Source organism: Chiroxiphia lanceolata, chromosome Z, assembly GCF_009829145.1.
Source record: "Chiroxiphia lanceolata isolate bChiLan1 chromosome Z, bChiLan1.pri, whole genome shotgun sequence".
NCBI lineage: Eukaryota > Metazoa > Chordata > Aves > Passeriformes > Pipridae > Chiroxiphia > Chiroxiphia lanceolata.
In genome coordinates, this window is record NC_045671.1 from 21,673,345 (window position 1) to 21,697,188 (window position 23,844).

The following is a 23,844-nucleotide window of genomic DNA, read 5'->3' on the forward strand; positions in this document are numbered from 1 at the left end:
AACCATAATTTTTTAAAATTCATCACAAATGGATGATTTATATTCAATTTATGTACTTTTCACATGTTTCTGCTCTTCATGACATTTACAAACTACTGCAACTACCATTAAAAAAGGTCACTCCTATGTTATAGTATTGTCTAGTGTGCTCTACTTTCTTTTAAGTCATCTGCTACTTTAACCCAGAAGAGGTCAAAGCTACACCATGTTCTTTCAACTCTAGCAGAGAGCACATCATCCTGAAGTATTTTTTTGCTCCAGTCACACTAACTTCTCCCAGCAGACAACACTAGATCAGTATTCAGACACAGGTACCAGATGGTCTCCATGGGCCAAGAAGTCCTCAGCAGCAAAAAGCTATTGTTAAGCCAGCTCTGCCTTATCCCATCTTCACCCTGCCTTTAGTCTGCCCTCAGCAGTCAATGAGACATCATCCAGACAATCATAACCTCTCTCCCCTTTGCTGCAGCTGTGCTTCTGAGAGCAGAAGAGCAGCAGAGGGGCTTTCACTCTCTGTGCTTTTAGACTCATGTACAAGAGAAAACTCACGTGTTCTAAGTGGTCATGTCAACCATAGTACCACTGCAGAATTGCAAACCTGACAGGTGACAACAGGACCAGCAGAACAACATTCCCCTTTGGCTATTAACATCACATTTAGTCACTGAAAGCACAGAGGTCTTTGTGATGTTTTGGGGTTTGTATTAATTCAACTACCAAAAAAATTTCTCATCTTGACCTCTCATTTTTTTGGTACACTCACAGTAAGCTACATTAGCAGTATATTTCTTCCAAACATAGTCACAAGACAGGCTCCCCAAGCTGAGTTGTTATAAATTTAGATGATTTTAAAGCTGGTTTTGAACATTAGAAAAATTATTCCATCCAACCATGATGGGGTACTTTCATGCAGAGATGGAACAGGTTTAGCAATGCACAGTTTGTCTTTTCATACAAATGTACATGGAGATTTCGGAATATTAATAATTTTAAGGCCAGGAAATCCTACTGGTTCCTGTATTTTGTATTATTAAAAGCAAAATGCCTCAAGACAGAGAAAATTACTTTTGTTTTCTATCTGCATCTGCTCTTCTAAAATGAAAGACCATTGCTTGTAAATGTACCACAATACACTAGAATTGCATGGTAAGCTAAAAGCAGTCAGATAGATCTTAACATCTCAAAAAAGATGGGAAAATGGGTCTTCTCTGCTCCTGCGAAGGTGGCAGAAGACAAGAGGAGGGCACGGCTTTCAAAGTAGTGGAGGAATGGCTTTATCTAATTCCTGTGCTCCCTGAATCTGGGTGCAGCACTCATTCCTGCTCTTATTAAGCAGAACAGCTTTTTGATTAAAGAGCAATTTCCCCAGCACTTAGTTGCCTGGAGAAGGAGCAGTAACTAATGCCCACCTGGGTGACTCAAGTCAAATCTGTTATACCCACATGGAAACTGAAACCACAGGAGGAAAGCACAGTATTTCTGATGGAAAAATAGGAGATCTAAAAATTACTATTTTTGGTTTTGTCAACCAGAATAAAATACTGCAGTTTTGTATGTACTATTTATGCTTATACTCAAAGGCCAATACTCAAGTTAAACTACTGGACTAGCCAGATCTGTTGCCTGCTTTGTTAAATCTTGTCCAAATACTTACAGAAGTGCTTTTTGTCTCACTACATCTGAAAGTGGTTTTTTAGGACCACATTCTCACCTATTTGTGGGAGCAAGTACCTTCATTTCATAGGCTTCTTCAGCCACTCTCTGAGAAGGGTTTGTCATCAAACAAGTGTGTTGGCCTTTACAGAGTAAATCCAATGTGATGCAGTTTCCTCTTGCTATGAGAAGACTCAAAGCAAACAGTTTAAGACAATTCCAGTCTTGTATCTAGAAGGTTGCCTGAATATCAAAAACAGGTCAGAGAACATAAATTGGAGTGACAGTTACACAGGTTGGACAAGAGATCCCATAGCTCTATACTTTGTTTCCCAGCATATTCAAAGAAGTATAAATATATTTATTAATTAGTCTCAAAATGCTTTGAGTCTCAATTTCTCAGAAGCTGACACATTATTTTTAAACGTGTAATTTCTCTGTACTACCTACTTTAGAGGGTATAACCAGAGCTTGAAGAAATGTGACAGTTTTATAATTAGCTGCAGTTCTGGGTACCATTAGATCAATATTTTAGGTACAAGAATTCATGCTTCTTTGCACACAAACAGCATTGGACACTACTTAAACAGCTGTTACAGAGCACAGTCATTTATCCTAGTAGTTGCATTGTTAGAACTCACAGGTGTGTGCACATGGTGTAAAAGAAAAGCAGTATTCCCTAGGACTGAAGGCTCAAAGCTACTCAGTTGCTTCCAAATGCATTGAAACACAGCACTTAGAATCATGTCAGGCTGAAATCCAATCAGTATTTTTTTTTTTATAAATGCATCTAGACATTTTTCCATGCATTTACATGGAATGCATGAATGACTAAGACTAGTCTAATTATCCTTAGGAGACCTGAGCTACTGCTCAATTTTTCTTTTTTTACTAATCAACAGATGAGAACTTTGTAGAAATCAAAGGCTGTCACTAAATCACAGATCATTACTCCAGCCTATTAAAGATGATGTACATGCCTGCTCTTTGTTGAAGAGGTCAGTGTATTTCATTACGCGATATAGTCAGAAGCTGCCTGTTTCACCTGATTTGAATATTTGTCCTATGCACACTTGCTATTAGCATCTCCTCTACAAACCCAGGCATTGCCATGAGTCTGAGGGTACTCATTATCTTCTGAAAATACGCTGCTTTCAAGACACAGATCACCAGAGCCAGCTAAGCTGTTGTGCAGCTCAAGGTAAGTTTACGTTCTTGTCTGAGTTCTTAGCCTAGGATTTATAGGCCATATCCGGATTATTAACAATAAAAGTGGCACCACATACACAGCATCTGAAGTTGATCTTCTGGGCACATATAGATAATTCAGCTGTATAACCCCTCCACCTTTAGCAGTGAGAGCAAGTACAGAAAGGCTGTGTGTTCCTGTCACTACCCTTTCAATTGACAAATACACTGACATGCAAAGGTTCCTTTTCAATAAAACAGCTTAGCACTATCACTAAACAGATATATTGTTCTTTTTTGCTTCACCTGTATTTAAACCATTTTTTTTTTTGTATCTAAGGGGTATTTAATTACATTCTCAATGGGGATTATTTTGAAACAACAAGAGTTATTTTCTAAAGAACCCAAAGCTGATGTTTTGCAATGATGTAATATTAAAAAGGAGAATGTGTGTGGGCTTTTTTGCCGACTTTCAGAGCTCTGACACAACACCTTCATGACAAATTTTCATCTGCTCAATAGTGCTCACACAGAGGTCTTCTCTGATATATCCATTTCAAAGGAAATGAGTCTTGCACAGAAAGCAACTTAGCAACTGTCTCTAATGAAGTGTGCATCCTGAACCAAACTAAAGTAGCTAAGCCTAATCTACTCTGACCCAGAACAGGCTACTACTACAACTGCTGGAATTCCTACAGATATCCATGAGTACCCTGACAGAGGCTGCAATAACCTCAAAAAATTGATTACTACCCAGATGGCAACCTTGGCATCCAGCAGAAAGCTATTTTTGTAAAGTTTCGTTATTGCTTTCCCATGTGATATAACCAACCTTTGACTTACTACTGTCTCGTAATGGTCTCCACAGTATCAGAGTTCCTCCATAAATGGGAAGCCAAACATCTCCTTTCATTCTTTGAGATAACACTTATGAATAAGAATAATTAGGCCATGAGTACTGGGTTTACATACTTCCTAGTTAATTGTGATAAAGTCAGTGATGGGTATGAGGACTTAAGCATATGTGTACTTCTGAGGAGAATCCCCAGGAGAATCAGGTAAGACCACAGCCTAGAAATATTGAATGCCAATTTGATTTCTAGATGCAAAGAAAGCCACAGCCAGCACTATTTGTCTTCACTGCCCAGCATACTGACTGTATTGCACCACTCACCAGTCCTACATCAAATGCTAAACTGAAATATCAAGTGAATTGCAATAGCTTCCAAATTCAAGGATGAAAGGCAATCATTGTTTTAATGCCTGGAAACTGTGGGATGAAGATTAACAATGAGGAACATCTGCTTACCATCAAATCACCCTTTGAGGATCAGAGAAGAGTATTAGCTGAACCAAAAGTATCTAGTGTTTCTACCTTCATGCATATCAACTGGAAAAATAAGTCATCAATAAAACTTCCCTTCTGCTCTCCACAGTAGAGCCAAAAGGTGTTACAGGGATTAATAATCCACAAATGTAAAGGAGCATTGGAGTAACAAAGAGCAGATGTAATTTGACTCTGAATTTCCATTTCACAGTTACTTCCTAGCTAAAAAGAAATTCCAGGTAACTATCAATAGATACTCCCTGACAAGGCTGCCTGCAGCAGGAACGAGGGGAACAGGAATTGCATGAACAGAAGTGAACCTCTACTGTAAGTACATCTCTGTTGTAAGGAGGACTACATATGGCTTACACCTTCACTTCAGCAAGGATTTCCCTTGCCAGAAAAAGTATCTGCACTGCATAAAATAACAAATGGCTGTTCTGAAGCATAACCAATTCTCTTTTCCAGGAATAAAGCATGTCAGCCAGCAAGGAGCATGGTGTAGGAGTTACAGCTCTGCCATGGCACCTACTTTCTTTATCAGTGGCTGAAGCCAGTAGGAGAAAATCTCTTCCAGGTTGCATCACAACTGCTTCTCCCCCAGGTCGCATCAGCTGCTGGAGTTTCAGCCCGAAAGAGGATGCAAGCTGTTCAGGTCAGGGAGGCTTAGTCTGTAACAAGCCTGATTTGCGTGAAAAAGAAACGTGCCTGGAATAAGACTACACCAAGGTGTAGACACATGGTTATTAATAAATAAACCAAACAGCTAGATGCACCTCTTAAGACCAAGTCTAAACCTAAAGAATCAACAGATGGATATCTGTTTTCTGTGTTATTACGCTTGTTCTCATGTAAGAAGGGGCATTCTTGAGTTGATAGCATTCAGTTATGGGGTAGGATAGCTCAAAAGGACAAATATTGCACAATGATTCCTTTCAAGCACAGCATACTGGCAAGCGTCCATCCCTTGCAAACAAGAAGTTTGACCTGGGGGGATGAACTTTCATTGAATTTAAGATCTCATTAAAATACTTAGTTACTGCTTCTCATTACAGTAAAAATCTTAAAATGTGAGGGCAACATGAAAGTATCATCCAGATGCTGAGCATGCAGACAGGCTGCTACAGTGCTTTAGTAAAAATTTACTGTCTTTACAAAACCAGGGAGATGATACTGATTCTGAATACTTTTGCTTCTGATTAAAGAAGGTTAAAGAAAGACCTATACCTCTTTGGGGCAATGCAGGGGACACCAGTAAAGAGTGGAATGCTGTTTGTCAGTTATAAACAGGAAGCAAATCGCTTAACCCTCCTAAAACAAAAGGCAAAGAAAGATGCAGTAATGGGAAGCACTAGGTTTGGCTGTAAGAGAGAACTGCAGAAAGGGACTCAAAAGAAAAATTTTTCCTTCTTAAACCAAAGTGAGGAGGCAGAACAAGAGTTAGAAAACTTCATGGGGTTTAGATTTTTTTAGTTTTTGGTTGGGCTATTTCCACCCCATCCCCTTTCAAAAAATAGAAAGGCACTGACTAAGTTTCATCTAGGGTTGCGAACAAGATCTGCTGAAAAATAAAAGATCTTACCCCCTCAGCCACCTTCCTTCCCAAAGATGAAGTGTGCTTCTTAAAAAGATGCTTCCCTGAGAATGCTTTAACTTTCATGCTTGCCACTGGCTCACAAGTGACTTTCTAGGTATTGCTCAGACTACCCAAGTAGTCAAGAATTTTCAGCTTGCTTTATTGGCAAATTGGCATACCAGTTTGAGGCAGATGGCAAAAACAGCAGTGAGAGAAAGCCTTTGAAGTAAGGATACAGCTAATAGTGCCATGCATACAAGGGAGTAAAACTGCATCAGTTAGTAAATGGCAAGTAAGAAACAATCTCTTGGATTTTAAGATTTCTTAAAAAATGAAAGCATAGAAAAAGAGAAACAGCATAAGAAAATGCTCAGCATTCTTGCACAGATTATATTCTCTTTCTCAGTGTTAAGAACAACTGGTATAATCAGAATAATTGGTATACTCGTGTTTTACTCAAGAAACTTTGCTTAAGTTTGCACAAGATATATCTCCAGTAAGACAGCCACCTCAAGTTTTCCTCACATGCAAAGTCAAAATATGAGAAGATAAACACAAGACAATAATTAGAACTTAAATTTCACATTCACTTCTCACTGACGGCAAATAGCCAATCAAGAACAGATTCAAAGTTAAGTAGGAGACAACGAGTGATCCTGAACAGCTGATCTAGGGAATATATCACATGAGGCTTTGTCTGGATGACTTTTCTTTTTAGACAATTCACAGGTCACAGATTTTACCAGGTCAGTACAAAATACTCACAAAGCAGACTCCATTCATCCCAAGAATGATCCTCATCATAGATGACTTCTTAGGTTTTGTCATCTCTCCCCATTCCCAAACCACTTCATTGGCTTGATAGTTTTTTAACCATGCTTCTATAAACAGCACAGGTCTCCATTCTTCAAGTGCTATTTTGGTAAGTCTTGTCCTGTTCACTTTAAGTCTCTTGGCTATTCAATCCTTCACTATAAATATAATACTGATCTTCAAGACAGACTCTGCCATAACACACTTAAGTGTATAACACCATGGTTTCTACTGTCAAAATTATTATAACAAATTGCCATTTGATTGTCAGGTATTGTGGTTATACAAACTGTTTAATCTGGCACGTTTAGAAGTTGTTTAATCTAGGGATTGGTAACTACCCGGTCTTATGACCCCACTGCCAAGGATAGGCAGACCTTGTTCTCCTCTCTGTAGCTAAGTCCCCTAACAAGTACATAGCTAGGATCCCCCAACAACCACATAGCTATTCTAAATGTGAAGTAGGTAAAGTACACCTAAGCTACTTCAACAGTGCACTCTAGCAGTTGATTATTAGATGCAAATCATTGCTTACAGAATGATTAGACAGAGGTTTACAGTTCAACATTTGGATGGAGCAGAACAAAGATCTTCTTATCCTTATGATGAAGTGAGCACTCAGCACTTGTTCTGAAGGAGGAGTAATGTTTAAGTTGCAATGATTCAAAATTCCCAAAATTGCAAAGAATTTTTTTATTTAATTTTATTAAATTTTAAATGTTTAAAAATTATAATAATTACTAATATTGCAGTTCGTAGTATTACGTAAGATATTACCACCCTACCTGCTAAACTGAGAGAAGGTTACAATAAAACTATATTCTGGCAACCATGAGAAGCTCTCCACGGGGTACAAGTGCTTTACCTGGTGGTCCTCCAAGCTGTCAGCTCCCTACACACCATGTCAGAACCTGAGTTTTTATCCACCCCTTTCACCACAGCTCCAACCAGACCGGCTGGAGAAAGATGATAAGTCTCATCACACTAAACTCCAACCCTTTCTGCCCACTCCTTAGCAGCACAGCCTTGCACTGCTCTCTATCCACCTCCTGCCTGCCTTTTTTAAGGAGGAAAGGATCAATCTCTTTTTATCCTCTGAAGAATCTTCTCATCCAAAAAGCCAGCCTCAGGCGCCCATTGCCTCCTCCGTCACTACTTCTCCAGCTTCTTGGACTGCTTGACTGTGATCCCTTTGGGACAGGCTCCTGGGAGAGGTTTGCAGAATTTTCTGTAGCTGTTCCTCTTCTCCCTGCATGGGTCACCACTACTCCCACACACCATCAACTCACATTTGCTTGTACTCTTCATCTAGTTCCTTTTCTTCAAGCTCACACTTTAATTTGTCTGACATCGTTCTGGTTTAATTTCTGCCATAAAGACTATTCATGACTTTGCCATCTGATTTTCCCAGGACATACTCTGAGGCTAAAGCAGATGAACAGCAAGACAAACTTCCTTCAAACTCAAGAAAAGACTTTATCAGCGGTGACTAGGGAACTGCACCACCAATTCTGTTCCCAAACCTCAGACTCCACTATGGGACAGAAGTGACCAGTGAAGTCTTACACTCAGAATAGATTTTCATCTTTCCCTTCCCTTCTTCATTACTGATTAAACCATTTGGTTGCAGTATTATCAGAGGGGACATATGAACATCTTTTACCTGTTTCTTTTGCCAATGCACATCAGTAAGTATTGTTATTTCCTCATCCAAACCTCATGCTTTGACACACACAATGACAGCAATAAACCATCAGCACTGCACAAGGTTCAAAAGCCTTCATTCCATGTGTGCTACAGCAGTGCCATACTTACTGTGCAATGTCTTTTATATACACCAAGACAGGATATTCATTGTATTCATCCCTAATCTGTTTAAGAAGTCACTCAGAGTTCAGTGTTGCTCACACCACTGATACACAGGGTATCTGAAAAATAGTATTTTCTCTAGTACTCTGAAAAAGTGTGTCAAAGACAGACCTCAATCAGTGTGATTAACTATAAAAAAAAGAGATTCAATCAATGTAATAACTATGTCAAAATCTGAACCTTTAGCCCCCCTTATCTGTACATTTATATATTCAGTTGTTAGTGAAGTACTTTTCTAGTATGAGACCTAATGGGAGTGAAAAGAAAGAAGAGGCAGAAAAAGAGATTGGGCCCCTCTGCTCTGGCACAGTCCCCACCTGGACTGCTGCATCCAGCTCTGGGGTCCTCAGGAGAGGAAGGACATTGACCTGTAGGAGCAAGCCCAGGAGGCCACCAAGATGATCACAGGAATGGAGTACCTCTCCTGTGAGGAGAGGCTGAGAGAACTGTGTTTGTTTGGCCTAGAAAAGAGAAGGCTTAGGGGTGACCTGATTGCAACCTTCAAGTACCTGAAGCAAGCCTACAAGAGAGCTGAAACAAGACTTTATATAAGAGCATGTAATGATGGGACAAGAGGGAAAAACAGAGACAGTAGGTTTAGATTTGATAATGGTAAAAATTTTTTTACTCTGAGGGTGGTAAAGCATTGGAACAGGATGTCCAGAGAAGTTGTGGCTGCCTCATCCCTGGAAGTGTTCAAGGCTGGACTGGTTTAATGGAAGGTGTCCTACCCATGGCAGAAGATAGGAAATTGGTGATGACTAATGTCCCTTCCAACCCAAACCATTCTATGATTCTGTGATTTCAGCAGCTAGCATCAGGCGTCTGTTAAAAGCATTTTAGTCCCTCCAACACACAGAATAAGAAGTAAAGACTTGTCAGCTGTAGTTCTTACACACCAGAAGAACAGATGTGCTGCTGACTTTAACAGGGCAGGCACAGAAACGAACATGTAAACATTTATGTCTTAGAGACTGCATTTTTTAAGTTTTAGAAAAGAGGTATTAATGGGCTCCTTGGAGACCTGGACACACGGTTCTTTACAATTCACAAAACAGAAAATTGTCAAATATAATGAATACACAATCAAGTCAAATGAAACAAAACTATCAGTCTCCTGTCATGTATCCTGGTGCTTTCCCAGTGCAAGAAGAACAGGTCTGGTTCACTACAAAGCACCTACTGAGCGTTTCTTACAGTTTCACTCAGGAAAGTGCAAAAGTCCACCTCCTATTTTCAACTTCCATGCAAATATGATGAATTTATAATTCAAAACAGTTCTTCCAGTCTCCAACCTTGAAAATCTACCATGGGGCAACAAGCTATTTCACTTGTTATTTGCAGCTGTTAGGAAACACTTCTGCAGATCAAGTAATAAGTCACTAACTTGTCTTGACAGGCTTATCTCAATTAACAAACTCCAGTTAGAAGTCTTACCTCTAGAAAAACCCAGTACGCTTTACTTCTAGTGCCATAAGCCAGCATAACTAACAGAAGTGATTTACAACAAAGGCTCATTTTTATCACAAGCTCAAGCACTTTTGACCTTTAAAACATGACCTCTATTCAAAGCAGAATTGTACTTTAAAATCATTAAGCCACTTTATAGGACATATGTCAGGGTACTTCATGATTTCTGAATGTGTGCCTTGAGAGAAAGTTTCCAACAGATGATGCAGAAGGAGAAAAGATGCCTGAGGTTATTCACTTTTTTGGCTCCTTGATCAGACTCCTCAGAGTAATATGGTCATTACGAAAACATTCTGCAAACACTAACTCAATAGTATTTCAGCGTTTAAATGTCAGAAGTGGATGAAAGCAGTATTGTGCAAAAGCACTAACAACTGTTATTTTAGAAAGTGCTTTATCAGACATTACCAAAGCTGTACTTCTAAACAAAGCAGTTTTCTTGTTTTACTTGCATGCTCTAATGTTTCTCAGACAGAATTTTTACTAGTAGGCACCCACGTGAAAGGATTCACTGCCTTGAGGTGATACTATTTTACACTGGACACATGCTTATTTTAACAGCAGCACTGAAAAAGCTGAATGCCTCATGTCAAATATTTTTACACCTAGTTCATCTAACAGATTTGCACGTACTTTCCTTACAAATCCTTACTCCACCAGTCCTGAGAAAAGTAGATGTTTCCCTGCTGTAGCAGGAGGAAAACCCTAGCTGCAGATTATTCTTCTGTATCTGTTTCCACTGCTACAGATACTCAAGTAAACCCATGCTCCCCCTGCAAGGTGCCAGCTCTGTCAAACCACTGCATGTCCCAACACAATTATCTGGCCTAAAACAAATGGTTAAAAGGAGAAAGTGACCACAGTGAAGGGTGAGGAACTTCATTCAACCGCCTCTTGAAATGAAACTGAGTTATGGAACACCTAAAATCCAACAAGAACAAGTCATTACTTTGGTGTCTTCTTAGCACAGACATCAGCCACAAGCTCAAAATTTTTTTCTTCAAAAAAATAGACAAATGGACCACTTTTTGTGCTTGCCAAAAGCACAAAAAGCTGTGATAGCATTTACAAAAGTTGTTTCTTTCACCTTATTTCATCAGTTTCTTGGTGTACGAAAAAGAAAAAGAGCTATTTTGGTGTCCTGTTTTTCTGGAATGCCAGAAAGCCATTTTTTATTTTCATCAATTCTTGAAAAACAAAAAGAAAAAAAAAAAGAGGTTCCAAAAGGAATTTGCTTATCCTTGAAAACCCCCAAGTGAACCTCACACTCACACTCCCTTCTCAGCCCTAATCCCTACCATTCCTGTAAGCAAGAGAAAAGGACTCAAATAAAAACATTCTACATATTTCTTATTATGTTTATTTTGTTGCTGATGGACCATAAGCCTTTGGTATGCTGCAGGCAGAGACAATTTTTAATAATAGTCACCTGCTTATTCATGTCCTGCATCACATGAAAGGCCACACAGCACACTCAGCATTAATTATTAATCTCATTATGTTATCAAAGTACCAGCTAAGCAGGATCTTCACAGCAGAGATACAAGTCCTCTGGTGACACTGAGTTCAGACAGCACAGAAACATCAGAACTCTGCCCTGAGACAGTGGCTTCTTTTGAAACACATGGATCTTGACATGGACTTAAGTCAGAAGGATTGCATGCATGTTTCATCTTTGAATTTGCTGGAAACTAATGGACTGATGAAAATTCTGCACTGCAGTTTAGGTATTAGCGGTTTTAGGAAGCCTGCGAAGCAACAGCAGAGTTCAGCTTTTTATTTGAAATCTAAAATCAAACCACAAGAAAGTGAAATTGCTTAGAGATGAACAGATCAAATTCCTTCTGCGCTAAAATAAAATCTAAACAAAAACTACATCAAATATATTTTGCCAACACGCAGATTTTGATGTCACTTGCAGAAGCAGAACAAACACAAGTAACAGCTTTGCTGACCCCAGTGAACACTCAGTACATAAGGAGCCCTTTACAGATTTCAGAGGTCTCACTACAACGGCTGCAGTCTATTGCCTCTTCCTTGGCATCTCAGGTTATTAAAGGTCAGTCTTGCTAAATCCTTCAGTTAGTCTTGCTTTCCTAGTCTTTTTTTGCACTGTAATGGGCAAGTTCAAACTTTTGTTAGACATCTCTACAAGGGTCTGAAAATGCTGTTTAACATTATGATTATTATTATTATTATAATTAGTTTTTTCACCCAGAGGGTGGTTGGACACTGGAAGAGACTCCTCAGGGAAGTGGTCACAGCACTGAGCCTGCCAGAGTTCAAGATGCATTTGAACAATGCTCTCAGGCACATGATATGATTTTTGGAGCTGTCCTGTGCAGGTCCAGAAGTTGGACCTTGTGGGTCCAACCCACGATCCTTGTGGGTCCCTTCCAACTCAGGATGTTCTATGATTTCCTAAGATGCAAAATAATTGCTGTTGACATTGAAAATACCATCGCAATCTCAGCCAGCAACCATCACAGCAAATGAGTTTGTCTCTGCCAGTTTCAGGCACTGAAAAACTTAAGCAGACACCATCTTTCTTACTTATTATTCTCTGGCAAGAAAGAAATACAAGATACTAGAAAAACAGTGAGAAGTTTGCCTGTACTCCTACCTTCTCTTTAACATAGTAGAAATGCATAAGCTCACAAATAACATTTCTGGGATAAATTCCTGTTTTAAAGTATGTTCTCTCCTATAGCTTCTCACTAAGGAGAACAGTATGTGCTACTAACCATCATGTGATACCACTTTGACCTTGAGGAAGTAAGGAAAATCTTGAAATTGAAATAACAACAGAACTATATTTATTTAGAAACAGCAGATCAAGGTCTCTCTCTGTTGAGACAGAAAGCAGCAGGAATGTTAAAATGTACCTCCAGCTTTATAAACTGAAAACAAAGATATGCCAATACCATTCAATACTTTACACCTTACATTTACCATGACCTCAACTAAAGTATAAGCTATGCCCAAAATAGATAGTAGACATCGCAGTATTAAGTATTATGCTAATCGCAAGGTAAGATCAGTGCTCTTGTGGAAAAAAAGGGAAAGGAGATACAAACAGAGGATCTGAAGACTGCAAAAACATACTATTAAAAATTCAAAAAGCTGCAAACACACATCTCTTTCAGTGCCATCAATACTTCAGAGGAAAAAAAAAAACAACCAACAAACCCCAAAACAACAAAACCACATTTTCCTCCCTTTCATGTTCAACATAAAGTGGAGTTTTGATTTTTGTTTTTGAAAGCAGCCAAACACAGCGTGCTTCAAAATTTACTGAGTGTAACAAGCTAACACTTCCCTATTCTGTAGATGTTAATCAGAAAAATCGCAAGCCCTAAAACCCAGTTCTAGTCACGAATCTCATTGAACTTTGTTCCAGCAAAGAGATTGCAGCTGAGAACAAGGGCTGGCACTCCCCAAATATGCTGCAAAGTAAATCCCACATGACCAGGTCTGTGCATCAGACACGGCAAATGTGGACATATTTGAGTAAAGCTCGCTGTGCTTTCCTTGGGTCAAGGGATGCAATCTGCAACTTGGAAACCGTCAGGAAAAGATGATGTTCCAGCTTTTAACATCTACTGATGTAGCATAATTTCATCGCTTTGTTTCTTTAACAAGGAAAAGGGGTTTAGCATAAGGTGTAAATAGATGTTTGATGTTTACCCGTCTTAGAGGCAGCCTGTTTGACAGCCAGGTTTTAAAGCCACTCCTGCCACAGAGCGTAACTTATGATGCAGTTGATGTTCTGATGCTTTCTGCAAGTGAAAGGCTGCCCTGTGGACAAACATGGCTGGCATGTAGTGGTATCCTCCATATACCCACCCAGCCTCACACCCCAGGAGCAGCAGCTAAGGTCCATAACCTGCATGCAATGGCCCTCCATGGATTTCTCCCACTTGCAAGCCTCCTGTCTGAGGTATTTTTTGCACATTTCCAGTGAACCTTTTTCCCTTCTCTCCTTGCTCTCACAGCTTCTTTTTATTCTACCCACTGGCATGTCCTGAGTATACCTATGACATAGCAGAACAATTCCTGGACAGTGGCAGATGTGTGCTTGCAGGAACTGTTGTGGTTTTTACTGCCATAGTGGACAAATTCTGCTTTTGGCCCTGTAACAAGCAGACTTAGGGAGCAGAATAATAGCGGTAGTGAAAAGCATTGGTTTTAAGTCAGTTTCATTCATTAAAAGAGTTCCCTTACACTCCTTACTGCATCAAATTTTATAATGCACTGCTCTGCTTTGATGGTAACCGGATTTTAGGAACAGTTAACACACTACAGCTGGCAGAAGAGCTTGAGTTGTCAAACCAGCTTTATCACTTCCCTTGTGAGGCAAATGCATCACCAATAACCCAAAAAGTGTAACAACTCAAGTGGAAACAATAAAAACCTGGATGAGAATCTGGTATCTCATCTTGGGTGCCATGCAAAGCAAGTAGGGTACTTCTTCACTGCACGCCTTTATAGCACACCACAATTGCCAATGTGTGAGCTTTCATTCCAGGGCAGGCTAGCTGTTTGTCCTCTGGATAGCTGGAAAATTAGACATTAAGTTAGCTGTCATTCTACCAGAATACCTCTGTAGTCAGTACCACAGTAACAACTCACTTGTCAACATTTCTAAATTCAACTCAAACAAACAAAGACAAAAAAACCCAAACAAAAACACCACAACCCCCCAAAACAACAACAACAAAAACCCATTACAGAAGGTGCATAAGCAATTGGAAGAAATATGGGTAGCTGGAAAACATGCGAACAGTGAAGAACAGAACCATTTTCACAGCCTTCCCTAGCTTGAGTGAGGTGGAAAGAATTTGAGGGCTTTACACAACCACACACAGAGGCCTGCACATGCCTATCTCTAGATAAAAAAAGCATCACACTATCAACCTCAAATGGCAATGGCTCCAGAACATCAAGAATGTTCTGACAAATGTCCAAGCTCCTATGAGATTGATATCAACTCTGGGACACTACCATAACCTACCTCTTACTAGAAGCTTGAATTTAAATGCAGGTGAATAGAAAGTCATCTTTATTAAATCATGTGAAACACTGAGAACAACAGCAAACAAAAGCACCATGCAGTGTGCCATACACATATCAAAAGTACACACACACTGAGCCACACAACTCCACAACCTAACCAGCTTGGTTGTAAGTCTGACCATGTATTACTTTAAAAAAGCAGTAGAGTCCCTTGCATAGGACTGCCATTCATCTTGTGGTGAGGAACACTGGGTTTTGCAGTAGTTCTATTTATTAAGACAGGATTCACAGAGTCTGTAGTGAGTAACATCAACAGCAAGAGCAGTTTCCAGCATTACTCCATTTCTATAGATATGAGGTTGTGATGGTTTCACTCTAGGCCTTCCTGGAGACCAGCTTGTAACCAGGAAGGAACTAGGAAGGTGATCACGGAAGTATTCCATGCTATTCCTTTACGTAACTTGAGGTATAAATAAAGCCAGCAGGAGGGACCTCGCTCTCTTCCTTTCCGGTGAGGTTCGAGAACAGTGGGTCCCTGTCTCGGTCTGGCTTATCTGGAGCTGAGGCCTGCGGTGACTGCTGTTATCTGCCACGCGTGAGGGGAGAGTGCTGGGCTGTGTCCAGCCATCCTGCTTCTTTCAAGGGAAGTGGTGAGATTTTGCCTGTTCTTCAGTTTGCTGGTTACCGGGTTTTTAGATTGTGTAGACTGGTTTAGTTTTTGTCCTTTTTTGTCCTATTTTGTCCTTTTCCCTTCTCCCTTCCCCTCTTCCCTTAGGAAGCTATTTAGGGTTTCTGCGGTTATAGGTATATAATATTCTCACAATATATATCTGGTTTATATGTAAAATATATATATTTTTGCTATAGTTTTGGCTGCTTGGTTCATTTTTTTTTCTTTCCTCTCTGGGAAGCAGGTCTTTTTTGTCAAGTTTTGGAGACTTGACAGGAAGCCAGCCCTAAACTTGCACAGAGGTACAAACTGCCCGAGTGCTCCTTCTCCAGTCTGTGAATTGTTGAGATATTGGCAACAAAAGCAATGTTTAAAGGAACACAGATTTACATCCCTCAGAAATTTCTATATTCCATAAAATACTTGCCTGCAGTAGCTGGAAGGCAAAAGCCAGATGCGAGGTCACACCTGCACATTCAGTGAGCACTGATCCCTCCACTCCCCAAGTTGCTTTTCCAATTCAAAACTGGAGGTATAGTGGCACATTAGTTTTTTTACTAATCTCAGCAATCATTGGACCAATTTTAGGATCCCCAGTCTCAAAGCACTAGCTAAGCCACATCTGTGGAGATGTGGATTTCTAACATCCACAAAGTAATAGCAAAGGTCTCCTGCTCTAGCAGCATGTTTTCTATGAACATTTTTTTTCAATCCAGTACAGTGAGATCCCACTCACATACCTGTGGGCACCTCACTAGCAGCAGTGGTCTATACAAAGTAGTGCTATAAAGCTCACCAGGCACAGTTGTTGTCTCATCTCTTCTGATCTGTGAAAAGCCTCTTATACCTCCCCACAGCAGTTTCTGCCAGAGCCTGAATAAACACTTCTTCCAAAGATCAACAGTTTTCCAGGACATGACAGCTGAGATAGAAGGATCTCAGCATGTGAGAAGTACACTTCTGCAAGGGACCTCTTAAGAAGCAGATTCCAAGTAATTCCTCCTCCGGTCCAAAGCAAACAGACACATGACCACATAATGTGGTCATAGCTTTTTGAATGCCACACCAGGGATACAGTCCTATGGGATATCTGCCAGGCACAATGCACCACTTTGCTGGTCAGCTACATTGTGTGCGACTGTCACAGCCCACAGAGCAGCGTGGGTGACCGGGGTACACAGCGCACATGCCATCTCTTGTTCCATCATTAACACACAGAGAAGCAAAGGCCATGGCTGCTCTCAGGTAAATAGGAACTACTGAGCAGAGTTCAAACAGTACAGAAAAACTTACCCTAATGTTAAGAACAATACTTAAACCTTTTAGACTAAGCAAAGAATGTCCTTCCATCCCACAGGTACTGTCACAGATTCTTTCCAACAGCAACTTCCTATGACTCTCTTAGGCAAGGTGTAAGCCTAAAGTACCTCTGCTACCTCACAGTGTCAGTATCCCTATTCCTCGGTGTGCTCTTTATAGTAATATAATGTCTCAGCTGCTGCTGCTACCTTGGTGAGGCCACCTCAGGTCATGCTTAATATTAACTAGGAGCTACTCAGGGTGCAGTATGAAGCCATCACTTTGATCTGACAAGCAGCTAGTCTTGTGGGTGGAGTACAAAGTCAAAGAGGCTTTTGAGTTGCACCACAGATAACCCAAGTTAAAAAGGGGAAAGTGAAGGAGAACTGAAAATGCCATGTGTTCTCTTGGTGAAGCTGAACCTACAAACTACACTGACATGAGGGTAGCAGAGTATGACCTAACTTCAAATTTCTCACTCTTGAATTTAAAAAAAAGAAGAAATCCCAATTCCTTTTTCAAGAGGGTCATGCCTAAAAGAAAGGCAGAAACTTTGAGAAAGAAAACTAACTGGGCTCTGAAGAGACTGTACTATTAGCTTCAGTGCATGCTATGGAACAAGTGCCATATGGTCTAGTATGCAGAAAACAAAGGTCACATCCGTCATTACTTGGCATCATTATTTTGCAACTATACAGACTGAGCAATGACCCATTACATGTGCACAAATTACCTCAACATGCCAGTGAGCAGGTCAATGCATCCTGTACAGAAACCAGCACAAACGTTTCTGTCTCCTTCAGATCTCACTGTTAAGACTTTTCATATGCAAATATCACTATCCAAGCAATTATTGGATTGATTGATACTGCTGACAGCTGCATATGAAAACTCTGCTATATCTGCACAATTGTATAACTAGCCAAAACAAAAAACTGTTCTACCAATAGCCAGCAGTCTAGTATGCTGAGGACCAAGACATGAAACAACAAGTGTACTTGTTGATCAATCCCTCTGTGTGGACCGAGCTACTTCAGCAGTGGGTATATCCCAGCTAAGTAGAATTCTTCAAAGAATTTCACCTCATAAAGTACCCTCATTTCAAACACTTGGCCTTCAGAGTTGTTTCCAGCCATGCTCACTGGTACTATATTCATCTTAAAGCAGAGAGTGTAGATGAGCCAAAGTTCATAATCTACAACATGACAGGCTACCACTCCCAGATTTTTTTGACAAACCGAGAAAAAACATGTTACTAAGAAATATCTTAGTATTTTCTGCCTACAGTGAGCTAGCTGTACAGTTAGATTACAATATTATACATTTACTTATAAGCACAGAGCTTTAAAGATTTCCTGTAGTCTGAAAGCATTTGAGTAGCATTAATTCACTCATAAGCACCAGGGTGAAGAGTTGCCACAATTTTGCCCATGAAGAAACAGCAGCAGGAAACCTGGCAGAATTCACTTGTAGGACCAAGATTTTGTAGGACCCCAGTACCTCCCCAGAAACATGGTAGACTCCAAAGCCACTCTCCATGGTCCCATAGTCCTGGCAGCTTTAGCTTTCTGTACTGCAAAACTGCTGGCTTTGCCTGAAGCCAATTAAGTACTTTAGGGTTTGACCTTTTAAGCATATTAAACTTCATGTACTTTTATACAGCAGCTTCAAACTGTCATGTCATCAGTGACCAATACTGCATTTAGCCATTAAAAACCAATTCAATAACAAACAACACTATGAAGAAGGCAAGTTTTAGAACATAAAATGGGAAAGTAAAGTTGGGAAAGAATGAGAATTTACATTTTCAAAATAAAAAAAAAAAGACTTCTCAAAAAGAAATTTCCTGGGTAGTTTTCTTTTACAGTGTCTTCATTGCCCTAACATTGAAGCTAAACCTTCAGTGTTTTACACAAGTTCCTGCCTTTCTGAACAGCTGAGCAAGAAAAATAAAAAAAATTCTGGCAATTCTGACTATGAAATTGCAGCATATGCTTTGTGAAACAAGGTGTATTCCATTTCAAGCCGAGAAAGACAAGGCTAGTAAAATGAGGTCTTCCATGTTTCAAATTCAAGCTTAGCATAAGAAGGTATAAATTATAAGAAGCCAAGAGAAATAATATCTGCTTAACTATGGATGACTATAACCTTAGCCAGCCACAACACATTTACTGTAAACTTGATTTGCTTTATATGCCAAAGCTTCAATCACAATTTAACCCCCTCAAATCTGTATTACCTTTACAATGCAGTAATTACACATCTGCAAAGAGACAAGAACAGCAAAAGCCAAAGGCAGAATTTGATGTACTAAGTATTTCCTTTGGAAAGGAGGAAGTTGTGGTAAATTCTACGTGTTAACATTAACCTAATTCAATAAGACATTAGGGCTTGTGACAGCTGCCCACCTTAATCATTTGTTATTTAATAGAAAAATTTCCCAAACTATACTGGATATGTATCAGAGTAATGTTTAGAGGGCATTATTACTGGCATCCATGGTTGCATTGCTTGAGGGGAGAAAATCCCTACTCCTAATTGCTTATTCTTGACTTTTTCTTCTTAGAAGTTCAATGGATAGCTTGATGCTATCCATTTTTTGCTACCGTTTTTTTTCTTGATTATGCAAGAAACTTTCCTTAAAGGCAAAAGTAATAAATCAAACAATATATATACAAGCATCCAAAACTTCATTTTATTAGATGTGTGATTTTTAGGAGAAAGGGGCCCAGCAATCTAATAGAACAAAATGTTTTTTCTCCAATATCAAATATAACACTATCAAACACTACTGGCCTCTGCAGATATTACAAGCCTACTATTGTGTTTAAAAACCAATTTCCTATGCTGTATACATCTAACAGATATTGTGCCTAGCACAGAAGGTATTTGCAGAAGCATCAGTTACCAGCAAGAGGATTCTCCTTTCTTGTTGAACTTGCAACGTTTTTATTAAAGCTGGGCTACAGGAATTAAGTGTGCAAACAGTGGTCTGAAAAGCAGCTGAAAGTACACATTCTTTACCTGTTTAATTAACTCTGGAATTTCAAAATGCAAGGCTGCTCTATAATAGTGTTTTGATTACAAATATGGTGAGAAACAAAACATAACTCCTGGCATAGTATTGTCCCAGCCCTCTTCTGCCCCAGTCTTTTGCAATTTATTACTTATTTCAGTACTTGTTACTCTTCAATATGGTCCAAAACTTATTGTATGCGCACACAGTTGATTATCTGAAACAATATTTGCCAAATATATTACTGAAACAGTATTTCAGCAGCTGCCAACTGAATGGAAAAATTGCCATTGATATCCATGGTGTCCCGAACACTAAAAAGTCCTCTCCAAGCATTCAGGACAGAGATTAAATGTCAAAGGCAGTTCCCACTCCTAAGATTCATTCATGAGGGTACTGCTGCAGCAAGCAGGCCACAGCTCCACGTAGTTTCACAACCAGCTGTGCACCTGGGGCTGGAGGCACCATCCTGCCTTCTCTGACTCAGACTCACTGCCAGAAGTACAAAGCAGCAGAAGGGGCCCTCTACATCCCACAGGTTCTCCTCCAGCTCTGGGGAGGAGGGATGAGAACCCAGCTGGGACCCCTCCATTCAGCAGCAGCAAAAGTTGGGAATGCCCCCTCCCTGGCAATGTTCAGAAACAGGTTGGATAGGGCTTGGAGCAACCAGGTTTAGTGGAAGGCGTCCCTGCCCGTGGCACAGCGGTTGGAACTAGGTGATCTTTAAGGTCCCTTCCAACCCAAAGCATTCTGTGATTCTCTGAATAGCCAATCCATGAGCTGGATCCTGTGAAACTGCTCCCTCAGCCCAGCTGAAGGGCAGGATCCACCACGTACTGTGAAGTAGCCTGCATCCTACACTCAACGCTTGTCACCTTAAATATTTGAACAGGCAATCACTCTGCAAAGGAAAGAGGAAGCAAAGAACAAAGGAAGCAATGTTTGCTACAGCAAGTGGGACAGTAGTGAAAAGGAAGCAAGAATGGCTAATTTTTATAACAAAGCCTCTAGGACAAAACCAGTGGCAGCTTTCGTGAGGGAAAATATGTAGAAACAAGGCTCAGAACATCATTTAATGGTTGATTCCTGACTGAAGTACACTGGTGTAATCCATTACATAGGTCCTATGGTTTGTCATTGCACTAAGATTTCATAGTTTGCACTACTAATCAGAATTCAAGTTTTTTCAATAGAAATGAATAGGAAAGTAATCCAAATTAAGTTTATGATTGAAAACAGCATCATCAACAAATGCAGAGCACAAGGAAGACACTACCAGTGGTGCCCACAGCAATAACTTGAGTACAATAGGCATATTTGAAAAAGTCTGACCACACTGAATATAAAATATGCTTTTACTACAATAATAGAAGCACTTCAAGCTACTTCAAAAGCACCAGGATATTGTACCTTGCTTCCTTGCTCAGTCATTATGAAAATGCTGTTGAATATTAGTTTAGAAAATGCAGTGTACATAGCACAGTACATTTGCATGAAGTGATCGAATCCCTGTACACTGGTAAATCAGTGTTTCATCACAGGCTGTTGCTTCAAGAGATGAATACTGCTGTCCAGTGAGTTAGAGGAACTAAAGGAAGAACAGAGTACATCTTATCTTATGCCCCTCCTGCACTTAGCACTGTAACACTGAGATGATATCGATTATTAAATCAGTAAGAGCCCAGGTGACTTTCTGCCATCTTAGCAACCTGAGTCTCTCCACAAGCACTAGCATCAAGAAGGGAGCACAACCACAGAGCCAGGAGCAAAATACTTACCTCAGTTAGTCACATAAGCCTGTCTCAGCTTCTCAAAAATCACAGCTTCATGTTCCATTACCCAGCCCCTACTTTCACTGAAGATGAACACCATGATAAGTTTGAGGATGTCTTGATTTTTTCTAAATCCTTCTTTGAATCAGACTTTTCACTATTGAGTGTTATGAAATTCCAACATTCAGTTAATCCAAATAATTTGAGATGTTGAAATAAAAATTGCAATGCTCAAGAAAACAACAGGCTTGAACTTCCTTATTTAGAGGCCAGGAACAAATGTGCTTTCATTTACTTACCTTTTTGCTTCTTCTAAGTGGCACAGATACTCATAAGCAATATTCTGACGCCTCCTCTCATCCATTTCCTCTGCAGAAAGTCTTTCATCATCCACAATAGCTGCAAGCAGAAACCCATACCAAGTTACACATGAGTCAGGGGTGATTTTTAGAGCAATTTTACTGAGAACCTGGGCAAATTACTGAAGAAGGGAAATTAAAATAGTATCACTTCTCTTTAAAAGAGGCCCTTTATAGTGTAGTGTACAAAGATCTTTATGTCACGAAGAGTATGCTGTTCTCTCTATGGTAAATTCCTCAAGTTTCACTTCTTTGAGACATGTTGCTCTTAGGCCATTGTCTGTTCTGGGGGCAGGATGGAGCATTCAAACATGCAGGGCTGAGCCTGCGAGCCAGCAAAGTTTCAGCTTACACATCCTCACAGGACTTTGACGACTCCCATGAGGAAGCTCAAGGCAAGCAGAGGAAGAAGCAGCCCCACAATAAGCAGAGCCTCAGTGGTAGGGATGAGGGCAACATACTGCAAAGGTATCTCAAGGACAAATTGGGAATTGGCTGCAACTTCAGGGAGCCATGAGATTGCAACAGGCTGAGCTGCCTCCCACTCCCGGGGGATGATGACAGTTGTCATCAAATAAATAAGCTGTGGTATCTCCTACTTACTGCTGCAATCACATCACCTCCCATAAAAGCACTCTCCCAGGCTATTAAGTATGTCTGTGCACTTCTCTAGCTGCAAATTGCCCTGATTATTTACTACTACTATCCAATGACTGGTCTCCCTCTCTTTGCAGGGTGTAGAGGGCCTCTGTCAGCACCTCTGCAATTCTTCCAAGTGTTTCTAGCAATGAATCTGAAGGACCACAAGTGCTGATTTCTAGCTGAATTTCAGCCACAGCAGGTGAGGCTTTTGGAAATAGCCTTCAGCATAAACCAGCTACCAAAATTACACCCTATTTGTGCTAGATTGACAGTGGGGCTACATGATCTTGAAGGTCTCTTCCAACCTCAATGATTCTGTTATTCTGTGAAAAGACCTGGTCCTGCCCCTCCTCATATTTCTCAGCCATGTACTCACACCACCTCTCATGTCAGAGCTGGCAGCCCTGTGACTGCATCAGTGAAGTAGAACAACAGGCAGCCCTTGCTAAAGAGACCCATGTCTAGGAATACTGGGTCTGTGATCTGAGCCATTGTGCACCTGCAGGCATGATGGTGCAGGCACAAGGGAGGGGACGGAAACACAGGGCTGGGCCAGCTTGTCTCTGCGGTGGCCCATGAGCCGGTTAGCTGAGAACATCAAGACACATCTTCAGTAAAAAAAAAACACAGGCCCTGCTCCTCCTCAAATGCTCTGCAACATGCTTTGTTAGTTCACTCCCACACAGACTGGGCATTTCATCAGCAAGTTCTCAGCTTTTCCCCAGTACAAATGCCTCATGTAGTGGGTAAACACCTTCTGGTAACAGAATCAGGCAACTCAAGTAAGAAGCACTTTAAACCAGCAAGACTCTGGGCTTTACAAATACTTGCATACATACAAGCCTGTACCTCAAAAAGAAAAATAAAACAAACATAAAACAGCAACAACAAAAAATCCAAACCACCAAAAAAAAAAGCTAAAAACCCCCCAGATCCCACATACATTCACTGAGGACACAAAAAAAGCAACTTGCCCACATTTTGGACTGATGCTACCACATGTTTAACATCTCATATAGCTGCTTTAAGCTTTGTAGTTTCAGTTTTAATCACTACAGGCACTGTTATCTCTCATCTTCCTTTGCTGTTAACACTGCTCTTCCTAATTACCCAGATATTTCATACACTGATCAAACAAATTCATGTCTTGCTCAGAGTTTCTTTTAAGTCTGGT

At 40.2% G+C, this 23,844-nt stretch overlaps 1 protein-coding gene across 4 annotated transcripts in view; it reads right to left on the reverse strand.

The window, feature by feature from the left end:
* Positions 1–23,844, reverse strand: part of IQGAP2 (IQ motif containing GTPase activating protein 2) — a 128,767-nt gene that overhangs the window by 84,430 nt on the left and 20,493 nt on the right. For all 4 annotated transcript variants that reach the window (XM_032675296.1, XM_032675292.1, XM_032675291.1 and 1 more), the window contains exon 2: positions 21,969–22,068. In XM_032675296.1, the coding sequence (XP_032531187.1) occupies positions 21,969–22,068 (100 nt within the window). The remainder of the gene's footprint in view (positions 1–21,968; positions 22,069–23,844) is intronic.